Raw genomic sequence first — 21803 nt, 5'->3', positions numbered from 1 at the left:
GTTTCCCAGTGGAGAAGAAACCGCTAATGTGGAGTCTGAATATAGTCTGTCTTATTTACACCCAGCCTACTCCCGGAAGAGTGGTGATCACAAAGAGTAATCCCTTCTTTCAGGAATTACAACCCAAATACAAATGGCTCAGTTCCCAGAAAACAACTCTACCCAAGAATTAACTCCAGCTGAGACAGAGAGTCCATTATCTCACTCACCTTGCATAATAAAGCTCACACCACCGCAGCTTGTCTTCCCAAGACTGAACATTTGTTTGCATGCCAATAAAAAAACTTAGAAGATTGTAACAGCACCACCCGTTGATGCCTGCCATAATATGTATGATAATAGTACAAACAGGATGCTGAATACTAGTGTTTGAAGCCCAGGCAAAAAAATTCCCCAGAAATAATTCCTTAAAACTAACTTCTGAATCCATTTTTAGACACATGCTCAACTTTCATCCAGAAGCTCCCCTTGATTTCAGTGCCTCGGTACCTTCGTACCTCGGTACCTTCGATGGTCTGGACTGTCAGTGTCAGTGTCGTCTGGTCAGGGTCGTCCTGGCGCGCTCCTGACAGGACCTCTACTCCATCGGTTATGATAAACTTTCAGCTGCATGCGTAACAATCAGTACTCCCTTTATCTAGCGTGTTAGACCCCGTGCACTTGGGTCAACACAGGAGATCGCTGAGAGGCCCCGGAAACGACAGATGCAGGCAAGATTTGAAATCAATTGAGCAGGTTTATTGTCAAATGCGAAGCTCTACCAGTTGGTAACAGAGATCAGTACAATGTTACACCACTGGGCACTATGGCCCACGTTGACAAGGTACCAACACCAGGCAGGCCTATCGCCATATATCAGATATTAACAGCAGTTAGTCAAAGTTAAGCTACTGTGCATTCTGTAAGTTCAGGCAATGACACCTGCCGTTCAGGCACCTAGTGCGCCCCCCCTCCCCTAAGGTCGGCCGGAGAGCACCTTTTGCGGTGTCCTATTATAGACAGGTATAAACAACTTACATAATTTCTTTACGTACGGGTTACCACCCTCTGTTGCCTAGATACCACCCCTCACCTTACGGAAGGGGGGCATACTTACTATCCTTCATGCTGTCAATTCCAACTTGGTCATGAACCTAGGTCAGCATATGCATTCATTTTTAGGGAGTTTTTGTACCAGGACATTCCTTAAGATGTTCCGTTACTCCCTTTCAGCTTACAGTCTGTTCTCGATGCCTCCCTGTGTCCTAACTTACACAATTACACAGTTATCAGTATCTGAGTTACTGAACCAAAGTCTTGCTCACTAGATTGCAGGCCTGTTGCTGTTTTCATGTTACAGGCCTTAGGCCTGCTGACTCCATGTTACTGACCCTCAACTTACTACACAAGATATTTAGTGTTGCTGGCTGAGTCACACTTTTGAAGAGTCAGGCACATCCCTAAATATAAACCTAGAAACATAACTACAACTTTTCATTTTTTGAAATTCTTAACCTGTATCTGTTGAAACTGCACGATCAAACATCTTGGTCAAGTGAAATGCAGGTGATGCTGGGCTGCAGGCAAAGCAAAAGGTAATGGCAGTGTGATTAAAATGGTGTAGGATGATGTCATGCTATCTCACAGCTGTGAGTGCCTATCTCAGGGCAGACTGCCACAAACAAAGCAGTGTGGTTGATAAAACCCCAAACTGGGAGTGTGGTCGATAAGTAGATTTCTCCAAGCCACTAACGAATGTGAGCTGCCATAAAAGTCTCACCATGGAGTCACAGAGTCTCCTTAGCTCAAGGGGTGGCAAACTTTTTGGACTGGGGGTCACATCTGAGTAACCAAATTGTATGGTAGGTATAAATGTTTTTTGGTCCAAACTCCTCATAGTGGCAGATCAGCCACTGGGCCAATGGGGCATGCCCAGGGCCCCAGCCAATTGTGGAGCCCCAGAAAAATGGTGAGAAGTCCTGTGGCACATTAAAGACTAAGGGTATGTCTACACTAGCCCCCCAGTTTGAACTAGGGAGGCTAATGTAGCCATTCGAACTTGCAAATGAAGCCCGGGATTTAAATATCTCAGGCTTTATTTGCATGTTCCCATCTGGTCACCATTTTAAAATGCCACTAGTCTGGACTAACTGTCTGTGGCCACCTTATTCCAGGAGGAGTAACAGGTAATTTGAACTAAGGACTTAGTTCGAATTACCATTTAATTGCCGTGTGTAGCCAAGGGCAGTTAGTCTGGACTAGTGGCATTTAAAAATGGCGACCGAAGGGGAACATTCAAATAAAGCCCGGGATATTTAAATCCCGGGCTTCATTTGCAAGTTCGAATGGCTACCTTAGCCTTCCTAGTTCGAACTAGGGGGCTAGTGTAGACATACCCTAACAGATTTGTTTGGGCAAAAACCAGTTCTTCAGGTGTAAATGAACTGGATTTTTGCCCATGAAAGCTTATGCCCAAATACATCTGTTTGTCTCTAAGGCCATATCTACATTATGCGGAAGATTGATACTGCTGTAGTCAATCTTCTGGAGTTCAATTTAGTGGGTCTAGTGAAGACCTTCTAATTCAAACTCAGAGGGTTTCCCTGTTGGGGCTGGTACTCCTGCTCCTCACTAAGAGGAAGGGAAGTCAATGGGAGCATTTGCTCTTGTCGAGCTTCCGATGTGTGGACAATGATTTAAGACACAGTGACTCCAGCTACATAATTTATGCAGCTGGAGTTGCGTATCTTGAGTCGACCTGCTCTTGTGTAGATTAAGCCTAGGATACCACAGGATTGCTCATTGTTTTTTGTGGGTACAGACCAACGTGGCTACCCCTCTGATACATGTTACTAGAAAAATGGGCTGCCCATGCTGTCACCAACTCTAACCCCCTACCCAGTGTTCCAACTGGGGAACAGTGAGCAGAACAGGGCGAGCTCTCCACTACGCTCACCATCTGGAATGGTGGGCAGAGTGAGGCAGACCCCAGGTCTCACTCCCCAGTGGGAATTTGAGGGCCAGATGAAAAGATTTGATGGGTTGGATGCAGCCCATGGGCCATAGTTCTCACTTCTGCCTTAGGCTCTCCAGGCTATCTTGTCACCCACACAAACTTGACTGAGTGATAAATAGTCACACCAAAAATCACACCACATTCATCTTGCTTCTAGTCCCAAGAGACCAGTAACTTAGCCCAGATCAGTTGGTACTTTAGCTCTTACAACAAAGATGCCTGTAATAAACAATGTAAATGTTTATTAACTAGGAAAGGGGGGAAAGGGTTATTTATAGCTTAAAACAAGGAAACCTATACACACAAATTAGTTACCATCTAAATCCTAAGTGTGACAGAGTTGTAGTGATCTTGTAGCAACCTGTGAGTAAAAGTATCTTTCAGGGTGGATCCAAGAAACAGCCCAGGTGATCTCTGGCTTCAAAATAGAGTCTCTGGCCCTGTCAGAGTTTAAAAAGACAAAAAGATGGATTTTTTCCTGTGATTTTATTCCCTTCATTCAGCTTCCAAGTTCACAGGATGAGATTCCCTATTTATAGTATTTCCTGGGTACGCTAGGCCCATTAACCAATCCTTTGTGATTCCCATGCTTGGGTTCAGAAGTTCAGAGCAAATATTTTCAAAGTTATAAAGCAAAACTTACATATTTTCTTGTAACATGGAATCCAGACATTACAAATGAGATTCTCACATGCAACAATTTACAAGAATTTCAGAGATCCCAAACACATTCCTATAAAACCAATACCTATTTTGAGTAAAACTAACATGGGTGAAATGGTCTGGTGTTCAGCTATGAATTTATTAGTTCTTAGCTAATGCCTACATTATTAGCAAGAGCTGGCATCTGGGCTACCAGCAACACACAGGGTATGTCTACACTACAGAGTTTTGTCGGAAAAACAATCGTTTTTCCGACAAAACCTGAGTTACATCCACATTGCAATTGCATTCTTCCAAAAGTAAATCAAAAGAATGGAGGGGGTTTTCCAGCATTGGTAATCCTCCTTCTACAAGGAAGAAGCCTTTTTCTGAAAGAATTCTTTTGGAAAAAAATCATGTGTGGACGGGGAAGAGGGAGTTCTTTCGAAAGAAGAGGAAAGAGGAAAAAGCACAGGTGCCGTGGTGGCCACTCGGTCTATCGTAATCACAGCTTAAACACAAGATAGCGTCCATTCAGTGTGGACGCTATCTTTTGAAAAAATAGATTGCTTTTTCGATGCGCTTTTGTGTGTGGATGCTCTCTTTTGGAAGAAGTTTTTTTGGAAGATCTCTTCTGAAAAAAGGTTCTTATGAAAGAAGCCAGCAGTCTAGACATAGGCACAGATGCTTAACAGGCCTGCAACACAGCTTTGGAGTTTGGTGAATGCCAGGTATGCTCCTGAAGGCCTAGTCTTCAGTGCTCTCAAAGGGAAAAGACTGTAAATATCCTTAACTTTGGGGAAGTCCATCTCCAGAACCAAACAGTGTTATCTCCACTCAAACATATTGTCTGTGTCTAGACTGGCAAGTTTTTCCGCAAAATCAGCTGCTTTTGCAGAAAAACTTGCCAGCTGTCTACACTGGCCGCTTGAATTTCCACAAGAACACTGACTTCCTACTGTCTGAAATCAGTGCTTCTTGCAGAAATACTATGCTGCTCCCGTTCAGGCAAAAGTCCTTTTGTGCAAAGCTTTTGCGCAAAAGGGCCAGTGTAGACAGCTCAGATTTGTTTTGCGCAAAAAAGCCCTGATCGGGAAAATGGAGATCAGGGCTTTTTTGTGCAAAAGTGCGTCTAGATTGGCACAGACGTTTTTCCGCAAAAAGTGTTATTGCGGAGAAGTGTCCGTACCAATCTAGACACTCTTTTCCGCAAATGCTTTTAACGGAAAACTTTTCCGTTAAAAGCATTTGCGGAAAATCATGCCAGTCTAGACGTAGCCATTGGGTGTGTCTAGACTAGATCCCTCTTTTGACAGAGGGCTGTAAATTAGGCACTTTTGAAATTTCAAATGAAGCTAGGATTTGAATTTCCCGTGCTTCATTTGCATAATCGCGTCATGGTGCTCTTTTGAAAAAGCGCTATTTTGAAAGTAAAACCACAGTCTAGACACAGTTCTTTTGAAAAGGGAAGGCTTTTTTGAAAGATCCTGTAAACCTCAAAAAATGAGGAGTACAGGATCCTTTGAAATGGGGCATTTCTGTTGAAAATGCCCCATCTAAACTGTAGGGGTTTTTGAAAAAGCCCCATTTTGAAAAAAAGCAACAGATGCCATTATGCAAATGAAGCTCGGGATATTTAAATCCCCACTTCATTTGCACTTTCGATATGTCTAATTTACACCTCTTTATCGAAAAAGGGATGCAATCTAGACATACCCATTGAGTGGTAGCATAGTAGCACCCAGAGAGACCCATGTCAACTTCAGGAGCCCTTGATGGCTCTTTCTATCTTTGAGATATTCAGTGGCATATGTTATGGGCTAGACTCTAAAATGGCTCTGCTTGGAACTGGAGAGCTGACAATAAAATAGCAGCAGATAGATAAGATAAAATGCAGATGCCTGGATAATAGGATGTAATTAAAATCGACAGTGCATGTTAAGTGGCCTCTTGAGATCCAGTTTAAATCCCTCAACTGCATGACTGAAAGAGAAATTAGAAAACCAAGTTAGAAAAGAACAGATGAGACAGTATTTCAGACATGGGAATTTCTTCAGGCTCTGGGAAGTGAAATATAAGGCTAATTGTAAAAGGAGGAAGAAACCAAGAAACCAAGGTTAAAAATGAGCCTTAGAGAAGAGGGAATAAGAGTGGAAAGATGGTTAGCCAAATACCAGAAAATACGGATTCCAAAAAGTCAGCTTTTCCCCTTACTTGCAAGTGCTTTTGTGGAAGGCAACTACCAGGTGGGATGTGAGGAACTAATTTTAAAAAATTGAACACTAGAGATTATATAGCTGTAGCTAGCCTACTTTCTTGGAATAAAGATGAGCAAGCTGATAAAGAACAGCTTTGTCAATGTAATTGTTAACTTTAGGTAAATTAGAAAAAAAACATGCTATATTGTGCTGTAGATACATCGGGGAACAATTGATTGATATCACTTAAAGATACAAAAGTAACACATTTTTGTCAGTGATCCATTTCATATGCATGTGTCATCAATTGTAGGTGTGTGGGTGGAAACCTACTGCAATGTGTTTCCAGCTTCAGCCTTAAAAAACTATCATAAAACTCATGACCAGCCTTTATATACAGGGACTGATTCTCAACCGCAGCCAGCAGTGTGAGAGGAGGCCTGCCAGGGAGCCCGTTATGTCTCCCTAATCTGCCCACTTTTAACACAAATTCAAATGTCAAGGGAGCCACTCTGATTTCCTCAATAGATGATCATGTACCATGATGCTCCATCCCTTTAGCAATGCTTTGCCCCCAAAATGTCCCTTGCTTAACTGGAATTCCCCACAGAACATCTCTATAGCCACACTCCTAAATGGACTAAGCAAACAAGAACCTAGCAGAAAAAATCTATTTGCCTGTTCTTCCCCTTCATACCTAATGGTGAATAAATTATGACTGCCATTTTCTTTGTCCACCAAGAAACAAACAAACACAAACAATGACTCACCCTGGATGAGCGGAATTTTGCAAGCTCAAGGTAGATACATACAATTTCGCTATGGGCACAAACATTGCTGTCGAATATCCAACTGGATCAGATGAAAATAATGCATGTGGCAAAAAGTAGCAAGTCATTGCCAATGTATCAGAGGCTTATATGTGAATGAATGAGTAGAATGGACTTTGTTTTTTCCCCTTTTGCTAGTCAGGTGAATTTTGGTTTTGATTAATCCTGAAATGGTTTTATGCTATACCCAGATTGGATAGAAGAAATATTTAAAAGGCTGTTGTTTCATGTAGCACATAAACTAGAGAGTAACATGACATGACTATTCTTATAAAACTAAACACACTCTTTAACAAGAGGACTGTTCACAAAGATGTTGCATTTGAATTAGTACCCTAATCATGTGCACATGACTAGCTTCCTGGTGCTTCCTTCCAGCTCTTCTCTCCTGCATTCTGTGCTCCATCCTTCAAGTTTCAGCAGGTTTGTTACAGCTGTATGTCACTGAAAGGGCTTCTAAAATTACAGGTGGTGGTGTTCTTTATTAGTACCAATAATGGACTGGCTGATTTTTCAGGGCAACACGCACTGGAAAATAGCCAGGAAGCACTGTGTTAGACCAGCCCTGGGGAAGAGGAGAGTTTATTCTACCACTCCTAGCAGCCAGTATAGTTCCATGAATGCAATACAGACATATTGAATGATGGAGGGGGTTGTATAGTTTTTTTTTAAGGAAGTACAGGAATTGAATCTAGTGACTGTGTTGGGCTTGTTATTCTTATTTTGTCTCTGGAAAATTGAGGAATTGGAAAATTTTGCTGGTAATAGTTGCTAACTGATGGAGGGGGCATTGTCTGTTTTTGGTTGTTGTTTGTGTGTTTGTTTTGCAATAGCCTATTTATCAATGACAGTGGCATCTAGCATTTAGGATGGCCGTTCTTTTAAGTTCATTAAGTTAAAACACAAAAAAACTGAATTTGATTCACTAAAATCTCTCTCAAGTTGAGCTGGGTAATTCTAGGAGAGGGGCTGCTGCACGATCTAACAGAGGGGAAATACTACTGTCTTCCATTTTATCACCACTTTAAACCCACTTAAGCATGTCCCTGCTCTGTTTTAACCTCAGCCTGCATGAGATTCCTCTAACAAGCTAGAGGCCAACAGCCACCTCCGGCACCTACTGCCTGTTTTCAGCTTCCTTTGCCACAGAAAAGATCTATGCAATCACTAACTTGAAGTTACCATGGCAACTCAGATGCCAGAGCATGAAGTGTCCCTAGAGGCAGTACTAGCCCACTGGGGAAGCTGACCGGGAATATTTTGCCCTCTACACATGACACAGACTTGCTAATTAATATGGGATCCCTCTGAAGTTCTCAGGGACCTAAGCAATTGCTTAGTCTGCTTATGCTGTTTGTGGCAAAGGAAACTGAAAACAGGCAGTAGATGCCTGGAGGTGGAAGTTGGCCTCTAGATTGTTAGAGAAATCCTATGCAGCTAGGATTAAAAATAGGGCAATGACATGCTGAAAATATTTGTCCTGTGACTCTAGCAGAGGTGTTAACTGGCCACTTCCCCTTGAAGGGCTCTTACAATATGTACAAAGTCTCAGCCGGGTAGCTGTGTTAGTCTGTAACTTCAAAAATGAGTGGTCCTGTGGCAACTTAGTCCATATCTCCACTAGGAAATTATTTCATAATTAATAAATTTGACTTAGCTCCCGATTTAACAAATTCGAACTTGCATGTCCTCACTTCGGGTAAACCTCAAAATCAGTCTGAAATAGCGCATCCACATTTAACGGCGTCTGGCTTAAACTTAGAGTCCCCTGAAACACTCTAGGGAGCCCACCAGGAGGGCAGATACTTCCTATGGCTGTTTGGTCCGGCAAACTGCAATGGGTGCTTATGGAGGCTTTTCTCCCAGCCCACATCTCGCTCCTCCATTCCCTGCCCCTTCGCAGGACACAAAAGGGACACAGTGGGCACATGTCTTCTCATGCTGCCTGCATGGGTGCCACAGCACCACCACCATGGAGCCAGAGCTGCTGCAAAGCAGTGCCATGCTCATGGCTCTCATGCTGTGCCTCATGGTGCAGTTCTTTCAGGCTGCCCGCATGTTGCTCCAGCAGGACTAGGACAAGGATGAGGAGGAAAAGAAGCATGAACCCTGGCATGGCCCACAAACCCTGCTCAGCCAAGTCCTGGCACTCCTGCTGTTGTTCAGACCCTTCAATCTCCTGAACAACACAGAACGCCACTTTTGGTGACAGGAGACAAGCTCGGACTGGTGGGACTGCATCATCCTGCCGGTGAAAAGATCAGCGGTGGTTGCAGAACTTCTATACGTGGAAGGCCGCCTTCCTGGAGCTCTGCAAGTGGCTCACCCCTGCCCTCTGGTGATAGGACACCCGCATGCAACCCACCATTCCTGTGCAGAAGTGCATGGCCATTGCCCTCTGGAAGCTCACCACCCCGGACAGCTACTGCTCTGTAGGGAACCAGTTTGGGGTAGGGAAATCCCACAGGTGGGCCTGTGCTCATGCAGATAACCATCAACCACATGTTGCTATGGAGGGTCATCATTCTGGGCAATGTGGACAGCTTTGCCGATGGCTTTGCTGACATTGGCTTCCCCAATTGGGGGAGGGGAACATAGATGGCACGCATATCTCCATCCTGGCCCCCAACCACCAAGCCTTGGATTTCAACAACAGGAAGGGATACGTCTCCATAGTGCTGCAGGTCCTTATGGATCTCAAGGGACGCTTCACCAACATCAGCATTGGATGGTTGGGAAAGGCACACAAAGTCTGCATCTTTCGGTACTCCTGCCTCTTCCAAAAAATGCATGCTGGCACTTTTTTCCCTGACATCACCATCAGAGTCAGAGAGGTGGACATGCCCATTATGATCTTCGGTGACACAGCCTACCCTCCACTACCCTGGCTCATGAAGCCCTACAAAGGCAGCCTGGACCTCAGCAAGGAGGAGTTCAATGGGGGGGGGGGGGGTTTCAGGAGTCTTCTCACCTGCTTGGATGTCAGCAAGCACAACATCACCCACATGGTGGCTGCCTGCTGTTTTCACACAAGTTGTGGAGCACACAAGGAGGAGACTTCTCTGCCAGGGTTGGGGGCGGAGGCAGAACGCCTGCCCATGTGCTCTAACACCAAGATGAAGGCAGATAACATGCCCCCATGTTGATGCACCTGCTCTCCCAGGCAGCCTCTCTCTCCTTTCGGGTAGCCCAGTGCGTCTCCTGGTTGGCAACCCCCTCCTGGCATTCTGCTTCAAAGCCTGCCTGTAGTGTCTCCTGCAGAGACATCTGCTCCCCCATCAGCTCCTCCTGGGCTCTTTGCCGCCTGTGGATCCCACTCAGGAAGTGGGATGCAATGGGAGCTGAGGGGGGATGTGACAAGCTCTCAGCTGTCCCTGGTATCAAGAAAAGTTATAAGGGCAGTCATCCCAGGATACACTGTATGAAGCCTACCCCTGCTGTGGTCATCAGTGTTGGCTCAGAGATTAGGGAAAGTGGCTGGCCCCCCTCCCAGGATGGCATCCAGCTGGTCATAGTAGCAGCAGGTGAGGTGCCACCTGCTCTACTCCCAGGCCTTGTGGTAGGCCTGGCGCAGCTCTTATTTTGAGCCTGCACTGCTCTAGGCTCCCGGTGTGCCCTTTCTTGGTCAAGTTGGCAGCGATACTTCTGTATATGTTTGCGTTCTGCTTCTTGGTGCAGAATTCCTGGAGGTTGGACTCCTCCCCCCACATCTCAGTGAGGTCCAAGATCTTTGTACCAGTCCAGGCCAGAGCTCTTCTGTGTTCCTGGGCAGTGGAAGCTATGGGAGCAGCAGAAGTGCTGACAGCCAAGGAAGGGTCCAGGGGAATATTGGTGGTGCTCTTTTCTCACTGTGGTGTTTGCTCCCATAGGGCTTGTGAAGCCCAGGCTCTTCTCCTGTTCCTGGGACTTTTATAGCTCTGCAGGAGAAGAAGAGCAGTGGAGAAACCAGGTGTGACCAGAGTGGTCAGAGCTGACAGCTAGAAGGGGCTTCCAGAGGCCAATTAGTTTAAATTAGTGGCACCAGAGCATCCACACAAACATGATTTCAAATTTACAATTTTGGAATTAGCGTTATTCCTGATGAGTTCAAATTCTGTGGCTTGTTATTCCAAAATAACTGGCTTGGTAGTGTGGACGCACCGCTTACTAATTCAAACTTGGGGAGGTACAGCAAGAGGGAGGCTGTTCACTCCCCCAGAGGGGGTAGAACTCCTCTTTAAGCCTGGGTGGGCCGAGACCAGGCCTGCTCCTTTAACTCCCTGAGAGCCAAGGAGGGGGATGAACGGTATAAAAGCTCAGCCCAGGAGCTCAGTAGGGCCCCAGCCACCAGAGGAAGCAGAAGCCTGCCCTGAGCTAGGGGGCTACAGAGGACCATGGAGGACTGGCCCAGACTGTCGAGCCCCTACACTGAAGGAGACCTTTTTACTCTGCTCGAGGGATCAGATGCCCACATCCCTGAGAACCCACAGCCATCACGAAAACAGATAGTGAGGAGGAGTTAAGAAGTGGCCAGTGGGAGCCAATGACTATCAGGCTCACCTGATAGTATTTGAGAGTGTGTCAGCGTATAGCAGGCCAGATCCCCGCTGACCCCAGTGGCAACCCAAGCTGCCACTGCTAGGGCCCTGGGCTGGAATGCTGTGGTGTTGGGAGGGCCTGCAACCCCCCACTACCTCACATACTGGGTGGCAGTCTCCCTCTCTCTCGCCAGTGATCCCTGTGAACTTTGGTTGCTTACCTGCCCTTCCCTGCCCTGCCCTGCACCAGGGCCTGAGCCTACTGAGACTGTGTTTGGCTGCCCCACCCTGCACCAGGGACTGGGCCTGAGTGAACTGGAAACTACTGAGGGTTTGTTGGCCTGGCTGGGCCCCATGTAAAGACTGGACTGTGTTTTGACTGACTGCCCCACCCTGTACTCAGGGCTGGAGCTTATAGGGAACCACTGAACATTTGTTACAGGTCCTGAGCACAGGTCTGGGGCCCAGGACTGAGCCAGGTGGTTTACAGGGGGTTATTTCAGACTAAGGTCCTAGTGTAGACCAGGGCTGAGAGAGTAACTCCAACTCATCTGATGAAGTGGGTTTTACCCATGATAGCTCATGAATCTATATATATTTAGTCTAAGGTGCCACAGACTACTTGCTGTCTTACAAATTGTTTTAACAATTTATGCTAAACAGTCTATTCTACCCTGTATTTATCTATGACACTCTCTTGAGAATCTTATTCAGACCTGAATATCTCTGTATAGCTCATAAGCTTGTCTCTTTCACCACCACAAGTTGGTCCAATAAAAGACATGACCTCACGCACCCAATCATTTGAAAGGCAGGAAATTCAGAACTACGGTTAGAGCTTAAAAAAAATCTATAATTGACAGGTTTAGAACAGAGACTGGATAGATTTTTTTAAAAATCAACACACCCTCTATTTTCTGGGAAATAGTTGTGACTGTGAGAATAGGTATTTTAGAGATTGATTCAGTTTTCATTTTGGAGGCTGTCTTCATAAGAAAAGGGCTAGAGAGACCTGTTGTTTCTCCTCAGAGGAATGTGTTGCTCCCCATTAGTCACTTCGTGCTGTTTGAAATTCCTCTAGAGTCCAACAGAGCATTTTGAAAACACTATATGAAGTTTCTAGGACAAGTGATGTTGGGAAAAAAGTGGCAAGAATGCTACAAGGACATACTAAGCGTAATTAATATTTATGCTTTCTGAGTCCCATTTCTCCAGAACAGATTGTCTAAGTCACCTCTGATATCATCTTAAAAATCTGTTGTCTATATCCCACACATGCAAAACTTAAAATGAAAAGAGCTAAGGGCTTAGAGATCCAATTCAGACTTTAAAATGAATTCTTAAGTATAGAGGGAGTATTCCATATTTAATATCCAACAGCACTTTTGCTGCCTTTATACTAACAACCCTTCCTTCTAAACATCTGAGCAAATTTCCTACTGCACAGGTACTGCATTAGTTTATGCTTTCCTCACCCATAACTTAAGTGGTTATAACTGGACCTGTGAATAATTCACCAGCTGTGTTTCACTAAGGACTCGTACCAGCATTAATACTGGTATTGATTCATGGGTGTTTTTTCTGCTGGTTTAAACAGAGTTTTGCTTTGACATTTTGGTTTCATCAAAACAAAAGTCAGTCAAGATTGTTGAAGTTCATGCTTTCCCTGGGAAGACACAGACCATCTTGGGTCTTCTTTAAATTGAACTCAGGAGTCTTCAGTGGATTGCAAAGCATTCAGCCATCACCTCTCATTTTTGGGCTGCACCATGAACTCAAGTACCTGAAGACGTGTCCTAAGTTATGGTCCCCTATGGACCACAGCACTGCTAGGAATCTCTGTAGTGCAGCACTTCTGCTTTCAACATGTTTCTCTCACCCCGGCAAGTCCTCTATGGCAGGGCTTGTGAGGAGGCTTTTAGAGGACTTATGGCTGTTGTCCTCAATCCTGGCCTGGGAGACTCCTCAACTAGCCAGATACAGGGCTTAGACACCCCCTTTGTACCAATCTGACCCTTTTACCCTGCATAAAGAGGGGTAAAAGAGGGATGAGGAGATCATCCAGAGTTTGGCCTGGTTTCTGTGAATACTTTTCACAGCTGGAATTAAAATAGATGAATACATTTTGCATTAGATTAATTTGCTTCATACCCACCAGGGACAATAACTAGATTTGGGTAACTAGTTTCTGATCTCAGTTACACAAGTGTAAATTCAGAGTATGACATCAATGAAGTCTATGGAGTTATGGTGATTTTCACCAGTATAACCAAGATCAGACTCGAGCTCATGGCATTTCAGAGAGAATGCCTGCTTGTCCACTTTGATGTTGCTACTAACTCAGCTTTTAGGGCCTCCACCCCATTCTTTACATTTTCTTCTCTCTGGCACCTTGAGTAGAAATTTACACCTGAACAAAGGAGTATAAAGCAGGTGGAAAGCATTAACAAACAGCATGGTAGTAGCCCTGTGCACCTACTTTCCTCTGGTGTAAATGATTGGAAACGAGACAGTGTAATGGGGAATCATTCCCCTATAATATAAACTCCATTGCATGAGTGGTATTGTGTCTGGCATGGTCGCCTACTCCAGAGCTTTGAAATAATTCCCAAAATAAAAATAGTGTGTCCCTATTACAGGGGAGCCTTAAAATTAGTCTGAGGCAAGCTCTGTAATTGTGGACATGCTACCTCAACCTAGAGCCCCAGGAAGCACTGGGAATTAATTACTTCAAATGTCTTTGGAGAGTAGTTATTTCAAAATAGCAGCAGCGGAGCATCCGCTATTTTGAAGTAAGAGTTATTCCCCGAGGAAAGCAGGGGTACAGCCAGCCCGTTATTTTGAAACAACAGGCTTGGTAGTGTGGACGCTGTGCTTATTTTGAAATAAGGGGGGGCTTTTTCAAAATAATTCCCTAATGTAGACCAGGGTAGACAGTGCTACATAATGAAGAACTAAACTGAGAGCTTCAACTCCCATGGTGCCCTTGGCATAATGGACTTGAAATAATCACTGGAGAGGAATCAGAGCAAGAAGATTCCAAGCTATGACAGAAAAAGCCTATTTGAATTTGAGCATCGCATCTTTATGGCAAAGACTAAGTAGTAGGGGACAGTGTGTAGAAGAAGTGTCAGACTCAGGAGGAAGAACTAACCGGTAGTTTAAGACACTGTATGTGTGGGGAGGGCAGAGGATAGACACTCAGATCAGTGCTTGCAAAGACTAGTGCCAAAAAATGAGGTATCTAAATCCATATTTAGGTGTCTAAATAAATGGCCTGCTGTTCACATTAGTACCATTAGGAGCTGTGAGTGCTTATCTCTGGAAGTTAGGTCACTTACCTAGGTGATTAACTAATGGCATTATTTATGTTCCCAACTTTAGGCACCTACCTCTGAAAGTTTTGGCACTGCTTTTATTCTTAATTCCATCCAGCATTTTCTCTGTGACATTTGATGAAATCACTTAGCGGCTAGTAGGTTTCTGCCTCAGTTTCCCCATTTGTAAGTTAGGGATCATACTTACCTCTTTCATCAACTGAGGAGAGACAGACATGATTTATTAAAGGTTTGAAAATATGTTGTGACTTTCAGATCAAAAGCACAAGTACCAATACAAAGTGTTATTATAATTCAGTCTTCCAGCATGAGCCATCATATAAGTGCTAGCTCCCACAAATTGATAGTGCATTACATAAGTGTTATTTCTGTCATTTTTTGCAGTTGACTCCTTCCAGGACTTTTTGATGCCCTACCTGGAGCAAGCCCGTCAGATCTGGCAGTGGCTGGTTGGAGCAGCTGTGGTTGGTGGTATAATTACTGCTCTGATCACAGGACTCATTGTTCTGGGGTGTCGGAAGAAGAGAATTAGACCGACTGCAGAAACACAACCCTTACTCATGGAAAGTGAAGATTATCACAATGTGTCTTATCAGTCCAATTTATAAATGCCACTTCTAGTCCAGCAATGATATTAAGGTGCTACCCCTAAATTAAGCATGCCTTGTTTGGTACATGTTTACAGAATATCTTGCTGAAATGCACTGCATAAAGGGCGTGGAATATCCTGAATATCATTGCTCATGTAACATGCAGTTCTGTACTGTAATGTATTATCAAAGTCATTCCATAGAACATTTCCTAAAAACCCTGATGTATCTGTACTTTGCTTCCTATGAATATAAGTAGTATTTCCTATTCTTAATTAAACAGAACTCCCATGGAACCACGTCATTTCTCAGGTTGATGGCTCTTGTTCATTTGCTGTTTTATATGCACATTCTAATATTGTTCTGAGTTTAATCCCCAATCCTGCAACCAGAGCCATGCAAGCAGCTTCATGGGTTTCATACAGGGTTCAGTGTGGGCTTGTGTATCTGATTGCAAGAGTGGGGATTTTATATGCTGTTGTTCAGATGCTTTTAAATTTATGGGAAGAATAATACTTGTGCTTCTGATTAGAGGGAATAATCTGGAGACAGATTTTTTTTTCTTTTAAGGAAGAATTATTTCCCTATCACCTCCAGTGCTACTGTGTTTGTCCTTGATTGAGTGCCATCAGCAGCAAGCTGTAGCCTCTCAAACTGCTCATTTGTTTTAAGAGTTTCAGTTAGTCTCTTCTTATAGCTTTGTTTGTTCTAAAGCTGGAGTGGAAGCCTTTCTAGCTCTTTGCCATCTCTGGCCAGTTTCTGGTTCACAATTGCTTGTAAAGAAAGATGGGCTCATGCTCTTTACCAACAACCAATGCATTACAGAATTAGATGTATTTACCTGAATAACCTCAATAGAAATGCCTCTCAGGAGTGGAGCCTGGCTGTTAGTAGTTCCAGATCACCTCTGCTACTTAGGCTGTACCAATACAGCAGCTGTGCTGCTGTAAGATTGCTTAGGTCGAATCATAGAACCATAGAGCTGGAAGAGACCACAGGAGGTACAATCCCCAAAGCAGAACCAATCCCAACTAAATCAACCCAACCAGGGCTTTGTCAAGAGGAGACTTAAAAACCTCTAGGGTGTGTCTAGACTACATGGCTCCGTCGATGGAGCCATGTAAATTAGTTTATTTGGCATAGTCAGGAAGTGGGGATTTAAATAATCCCTGCTTCATTAAAATAAACAGGGCCACTGCATTGTGCCGACAATCAGCTGATCAGACACAGCGCGGCAGTCTAGACGCGGATCTGTCAGCTGGGGAACTCTTTGCCAACCGATCCCTTATGCCTCGTGAAACGAGGTTTACAGGATCAGTCGGCAAAGGCTTCCCCAGCTTATGCTGGCTTAATTTACGTTGCTCAGTGGGGTGTTCTTTTACATACCCCTGAGTGAGACAAGTTTTGCCAACTTAAGGGGTAGCATAGACATAGCCTTAGAAGTTACTTGCCCCCCTCGTAGAGAAAGGATGAGTAGATAGAGGTCCAAGGTTTGAGCTCCACTGACAACTACAGGGTGGTATGTATGCATCCATGCTTTGTTACAGGTACCATTATTTGAGCAATTTCAGATACAATTATTGTCACTTATAATGTTCAGACATATACTTGTCACACAAAAAATAACAGATAAGACAGAATTGGTAAATAAGCACAAGTTACCACATTCAGCAGCACTGGGAACACCTTACACCTTTCATGTTAGGCCCTGTGTTCTCTGATCCCTTGGTCTTGTCTCTTAGACTTGTTCTTCACTTTCTGGTCCCATGTTTCTCTAGTTTGGATCAATGCCCACTTAGAACATTTATATGTCTCTATATTACAAATTACTTACATTTGATCCAACTGGCTGTTGGTACATCTGCCCTTTGGGTTTTAGGTAACCCATATATTATGTATGTACAAGCTTAAATTACCCAACTACTGTATTTTCCTGCTGGGTTTGTAGTTTAAGTTATGTTGTTTTGTGTCACCATCACTTGGGTCTGCCCACAAAATGGGTGGGAATATGTGGAGAGGTGGCATTTATAATGACGTATCTGTAACTCATTTACAGCTTTCATCAAAACATGTTACTTTTGTTCTGCCAACAACATTTTAAGTAGATTAGCAATTCAGCATAAAAGAGGAATTGGCCAAACCAGATTTATGCCAGCAAGGATTTGGCCTCATTGTTACCTCATCTGTACCCATTCATTAGCCATAATTAAAATACAGCTATCAAAGCTCCTAATCTTCCAATTAAGAATTCTTCATTTTATTTTCAGTGTTTTAAATCAGTATATCAGTAAATCAATGGTTCTTCATTTTAATATTTCTTTTGTTATTGCAACTTGTTGGGGGGGTTTTCCCATTCAAAGTCCAGTTTTATTTGGGAATCATTACAAAGACACTTGGTTAGAAATTTCTCTTCCATGCATTTTGTGGGGTGTTTCCATTTTGGAGTCATGATCGTCAGTTCCTTTTAATAGTCTGCCCCTCAACGTATTTTGAAATATAATGTTTTCAAGAGTGTCATTTGGTTTACACAATGGTATAAAATGGTGTACTTCAACACTTTTTTCCTTTAAGCCAATTCTTTCACAGTTTTACACTACAGTCTAAGAATTACTACAATTATCAACACTTATATCCATAACACTGGGGGGAGGGATAGCTCAGTGACTTGAGCATTGCCTTGCTAAACTTAGAGTTGTGAGCTCAATCCTTGAGGTGGCAATCTGGGACAAATCTATCAGGGATGCTACTTGGGGTACTTGATCCTGCCATGGACTCAATGAACTCCATCCCTTCCAGTTCTCAGACAAATATATCTCCATATATTATTATTATAAAGCTAAATGTCTTAGTTGGATATCACCATTATAATTATAATTATTTGATTTCACTAGCTAACTGACTTTAACATTTATGCTATTGAATTATAATATAGTTAATTTTCTTGCATGTGAATTAAATGTTTTGCATTTTGTTTTAGCAAAAACTTCAAATGTAGATTCAGTTTAGCAGTGGGTATTGTAAAATTAGTGTGTGATTCCAAATCCTTGAATTAAAGCTTAGTTGACTTTTTATCACAAAGCCTTGATTCAATAGAAGTTGCATAGGTCTAATTTTGACTGATCCAATGATACTGTCAAAATTAGAACTAAAACACCAATTGAACTGATTGATTGGGGATACTTATCCTTCATAACTGTATTTTAATGATAATATTCTCCAGTTCCCATATACATGGCAATTATATGATGTCCATTCCAAATATTCAGCTGTACTATGCAGTTCTTTCTTGGGTTTCCATCTCATTACTATGATTTATATCACAGATGGGTTGCATTAACACTGGCATAAGTAATTTGTTTGCAAGTTTATGCAGCAGTCCAGAAAAGGTGCCAGACACTGTTCATACAAGTGTCTCATCAGTGTCTGAAGTGTCTGTGCATAATCCTTGAAAAGGATGTCTTTGAGGACATGTGTCTCTGAGGATATCTACCTATGCATTCTTGTCTTATACACATTTTTTTAAAAACATTTTGGTAGTGAAAGTGAGAAATAAATTTGCCTGTTTTCTGTAATAGTCCTTGTAATCAAGAGGTGGCGTTGTTATCCAGCTAGATTCCAGAGAACATCAGCCTCTGTGATTACTTGTGATTCATTCTTACACAAATCTAGTGAGCATTTGTAACAAGTTGAGCCATTTTCCCTATTTGGATATTTTCAAAACATTTCAAATGTCAGTGAATGTGCGTCAATAGCAGCAAGATTGGTTTATGTTGGACATTAGGAAAAAATCTCTCAGGGATGGTCTAGATAATATTTAGTCCTGCCATGAATGCTGAGGACTGGACTAGATGACCTTTTGAGGTTCCTTCTATTCCTATGCTTCAGTCTCTAAAATAACAGTTATCGTGTGATTTACAACTTCAGCATTGTTTTGATTAATTAACTGATTAATAACCCTTTCCTGAATTTCTTTTTTATTGTAATGTTGATTATTTGGTCTCCTATTTACTAATTTTGCACCTTCGTTTTGGCCTTAAAACAGTGAGCATTCTCTCTTTGTCCCACACCTGTGGTCTTGGCTGCCCTCACATTAACTTTTTGCTGGTATTCTTTTACCTGTAGCAACCATTGATGACTCACAACGGTTTGCTGAACCAAGGCTGGCACACCAAAAATGGGAGTTCAGGCAAAACCATTTAACATCCTGCCATGGGTGTGATCCCTGTTCCATTTGGCGTAGCTTGAAGAGCTAAGTACTAATGGCAATTGAATATTACCAAGTTTTTATTTTCTTTAAACTATTTAATAAGCATCATCCTTAAAGTTTTATTACTTCTTTCTATCAGTTCTCATGACTGCAGATGGTAGGAAAAATCATATTACTGCTATATTCCCATCATTATTATGGTGTTACACATTATTTTACCAGGACAATGTGTTCCCTAATCTGAATCAGTTATCCACGGAAGTCCCCATCTGGCAATGAAACCTTAGCAATAGCAATTGTCTTATTGTTTCTTATGGAGACTGCTTCTATTCATTTGGAAAAAAAGCATCCATGAGGACCAAAGCCTATACATTTCCTCAGGCTGTTTTTGGCAATGGTCCAATATAATCGGTTTGGAATCAAATCCATGGGCCATCAATTTGTTAGTGACTTACATTTGCTGTTCTCTTCATTTGGTTCAAAATTTACTTGTGCACACAATTTTCTACATATTGCATAACATCCTGTTCTCACCAAACAAGCTACTGTATTCTTTCCAGTCTAACACCTTGATTCCCTTTAATGGATATAGTCCAGGCCCCTGTTGGCAGAAGCACAGCCACTGCCTGCTCAGTGGGGAATCCTGCCACAACATGCTGAGCGTCCGGAGAACAATATCCCATCCTAGGCTACTTCCTACCATTCCTTGTCTGATGAGCTTCTCTACCAACTTACTCCGGGATGCTATGGAGGGATTACTGAGGATCATCTGGCCTTCTGACTACTACCCCATGGTACTCAACCATGTGGGCACTAATGATACTGTGAGGTATCACCCTGAGAAGACAAAAACTGACTACAGGGTGCTGGGAGTATAGGTAAAGGAGTTTGGAGCACAGTCAAGGGTAGGAGCCGAGGCAGAAACAGATGCATCCTGGAGGTGAATGCCTGGCTGCAAAAATGATATCACCAGAAGGGCTTTGGCTTCCTTGACCACAGGCCTCTCCTCACTGTCCCCAGCAGGGAGTCTCCTAAATAAGCCCAAGCCTAACCCACTGCCCACCTTGAGTCTCCCCGAGTCTCCTGCACCCCAAAGCCCACACCCACAGCCTGCACCCCATGGGATACCCCAACCCGCAGTCCAGAGCCCCTCACTAAACCTCGAGCTCTCTTCCTGCACCTGAAACCCCTCAATCCCAGCTTCACGCCAAACCTTCACCCCACAAGTAGGGTCCTTACTCTCTACCCCAGCCCTAAACCCCTTAATCCCAGCCCCACCCTAGAGCCCATACCCCAGCCAGAGCCCTCTTAGTCCTGCAGCTTGACCCATTGCCCCAGTCCTGACCCCACTCCTACACAGTGAACCCCTTTGCCCCTCTCCCATCACATGAATTTCGTTATGTGCATCATACACATAACCTCCACATTGGTTCAAATAAGAAAATTCATACCACTCAGGTGGAAAATATCAGAGGGATGACTGTTGGTGAGATGATAGGTATGACTGGAATACTGGTACCAAAGGATACCACTTGCTGAGAAAGGTCAGGCAGAGAAAAAAGGGAGGAAGAGTTGGCTTATATATTAAAGATGCAAACACTTGGACTGAGGTTGAGATATAAACAGGAGACAGACTTGTTGAACATCTCAGGGTTAGGTTAAAAGGGGTAAAACAAGGGTGATATTATGGCAGGGGTATAGTACAGACCACCTAACCAGGAAGAAGTGGATGAGGCTTTTCTGAAACGACTAACAAATCATCCAAAGCATAGAACTTGGAAGTGATGTGGGACTTCAACTATCCAGCCTGCTCTAGTGGCTTTTTGTGGAGACTTCTTCACATGGGCCTGGAACAAGACTAAAAAATTCCCATAATGTACTCTGCCAGATAGCAATGATTTCTAGTTTTTGCTATCAAGGCTTTCATTTGAACCAGTAAGCTCATGATGCAAGGGACAATAGTTCAACCCTTTAAATCATCTATGTCCATGGTGGTAGAATTAAAATATAGTGCTAATTCACCAAAATAGGAAAGGGAAGTGCAAATCAGAGGAAAGCATGCCCTTTTTGAGAACACCACACTGCAATTAACTTGATGACTGCACAAAAAATAATTTACAAAAAATTAATACAATTAATGGATGATATAAGCAAAGTAATTTTTACCCAGTTTTTTTCTATGAAAGAATTTTGTTCAAAATGTTTATTTTTTTAACCAACTATACATCTGGCCAAAAAAGTCCTCATTTACTGATAGCATTTGACAAAATTTTGAAATTTGGACATTCTTCAAAAGCAATTTTTTTAAATAAAATTCCCATTAAATTTGATACTATGTTTTAAGCCAAATAGATTTCTAATTTCTGATTATATCAGCAAAAGGTATTATAGACGCTTATAACCTCTAGGAATAAGCAATCAATTGTCTTGTTGTTATGTGTAATAACTAATGATAGCTGTCAAGTATCAGAGGGGTAGCCGTGTTA

At 43.0% G+C, this 21803-nt stretch overlaps 1 protein-coding gene across 1 annotated transcript in view; it reads left to right on the top strand.

The window, feature by feature from the left end:
- TYR (tyrosinase) overlaps positions 1–15409 on the top strand; it is an 82404-nt gene extending 66995 nt beyond the window's left edge. The window contains exon 5 of the mRNA XM_006118374.5: positions 14905–15409. Within this exon, the coding sequence (XP_006118436.3) occupies positions 14905–15128 (224 nt within the window). The 3' untranslated portion in view covers positions 15129–15409. The remainder of the gene's footprint in view (positions 1–14904) is intronic.
- The last annotated feature ends 6394 nt before the right edge of the window (positions 15410–21803 follow it).

Source organism: Pelodiscus sinensis, chromosome 1, assembly GCF_052426305.1.
Source record: "Pelodiscus sinensis isolate ZL-2025 chromosome 1, ASM5242630v1, whole genome shotgun sequence".
NCBI classification, from domain to species: Eukaryota; Metazoa; Chordata; order Testudines; family Trionychidae; genus Pelodiscus; species Pelodiscus sinensis.
Note: the sequence above shows the minus strand (reverse complement) of the source record. Positions and strands in the feature narration are given on the sequence as shown.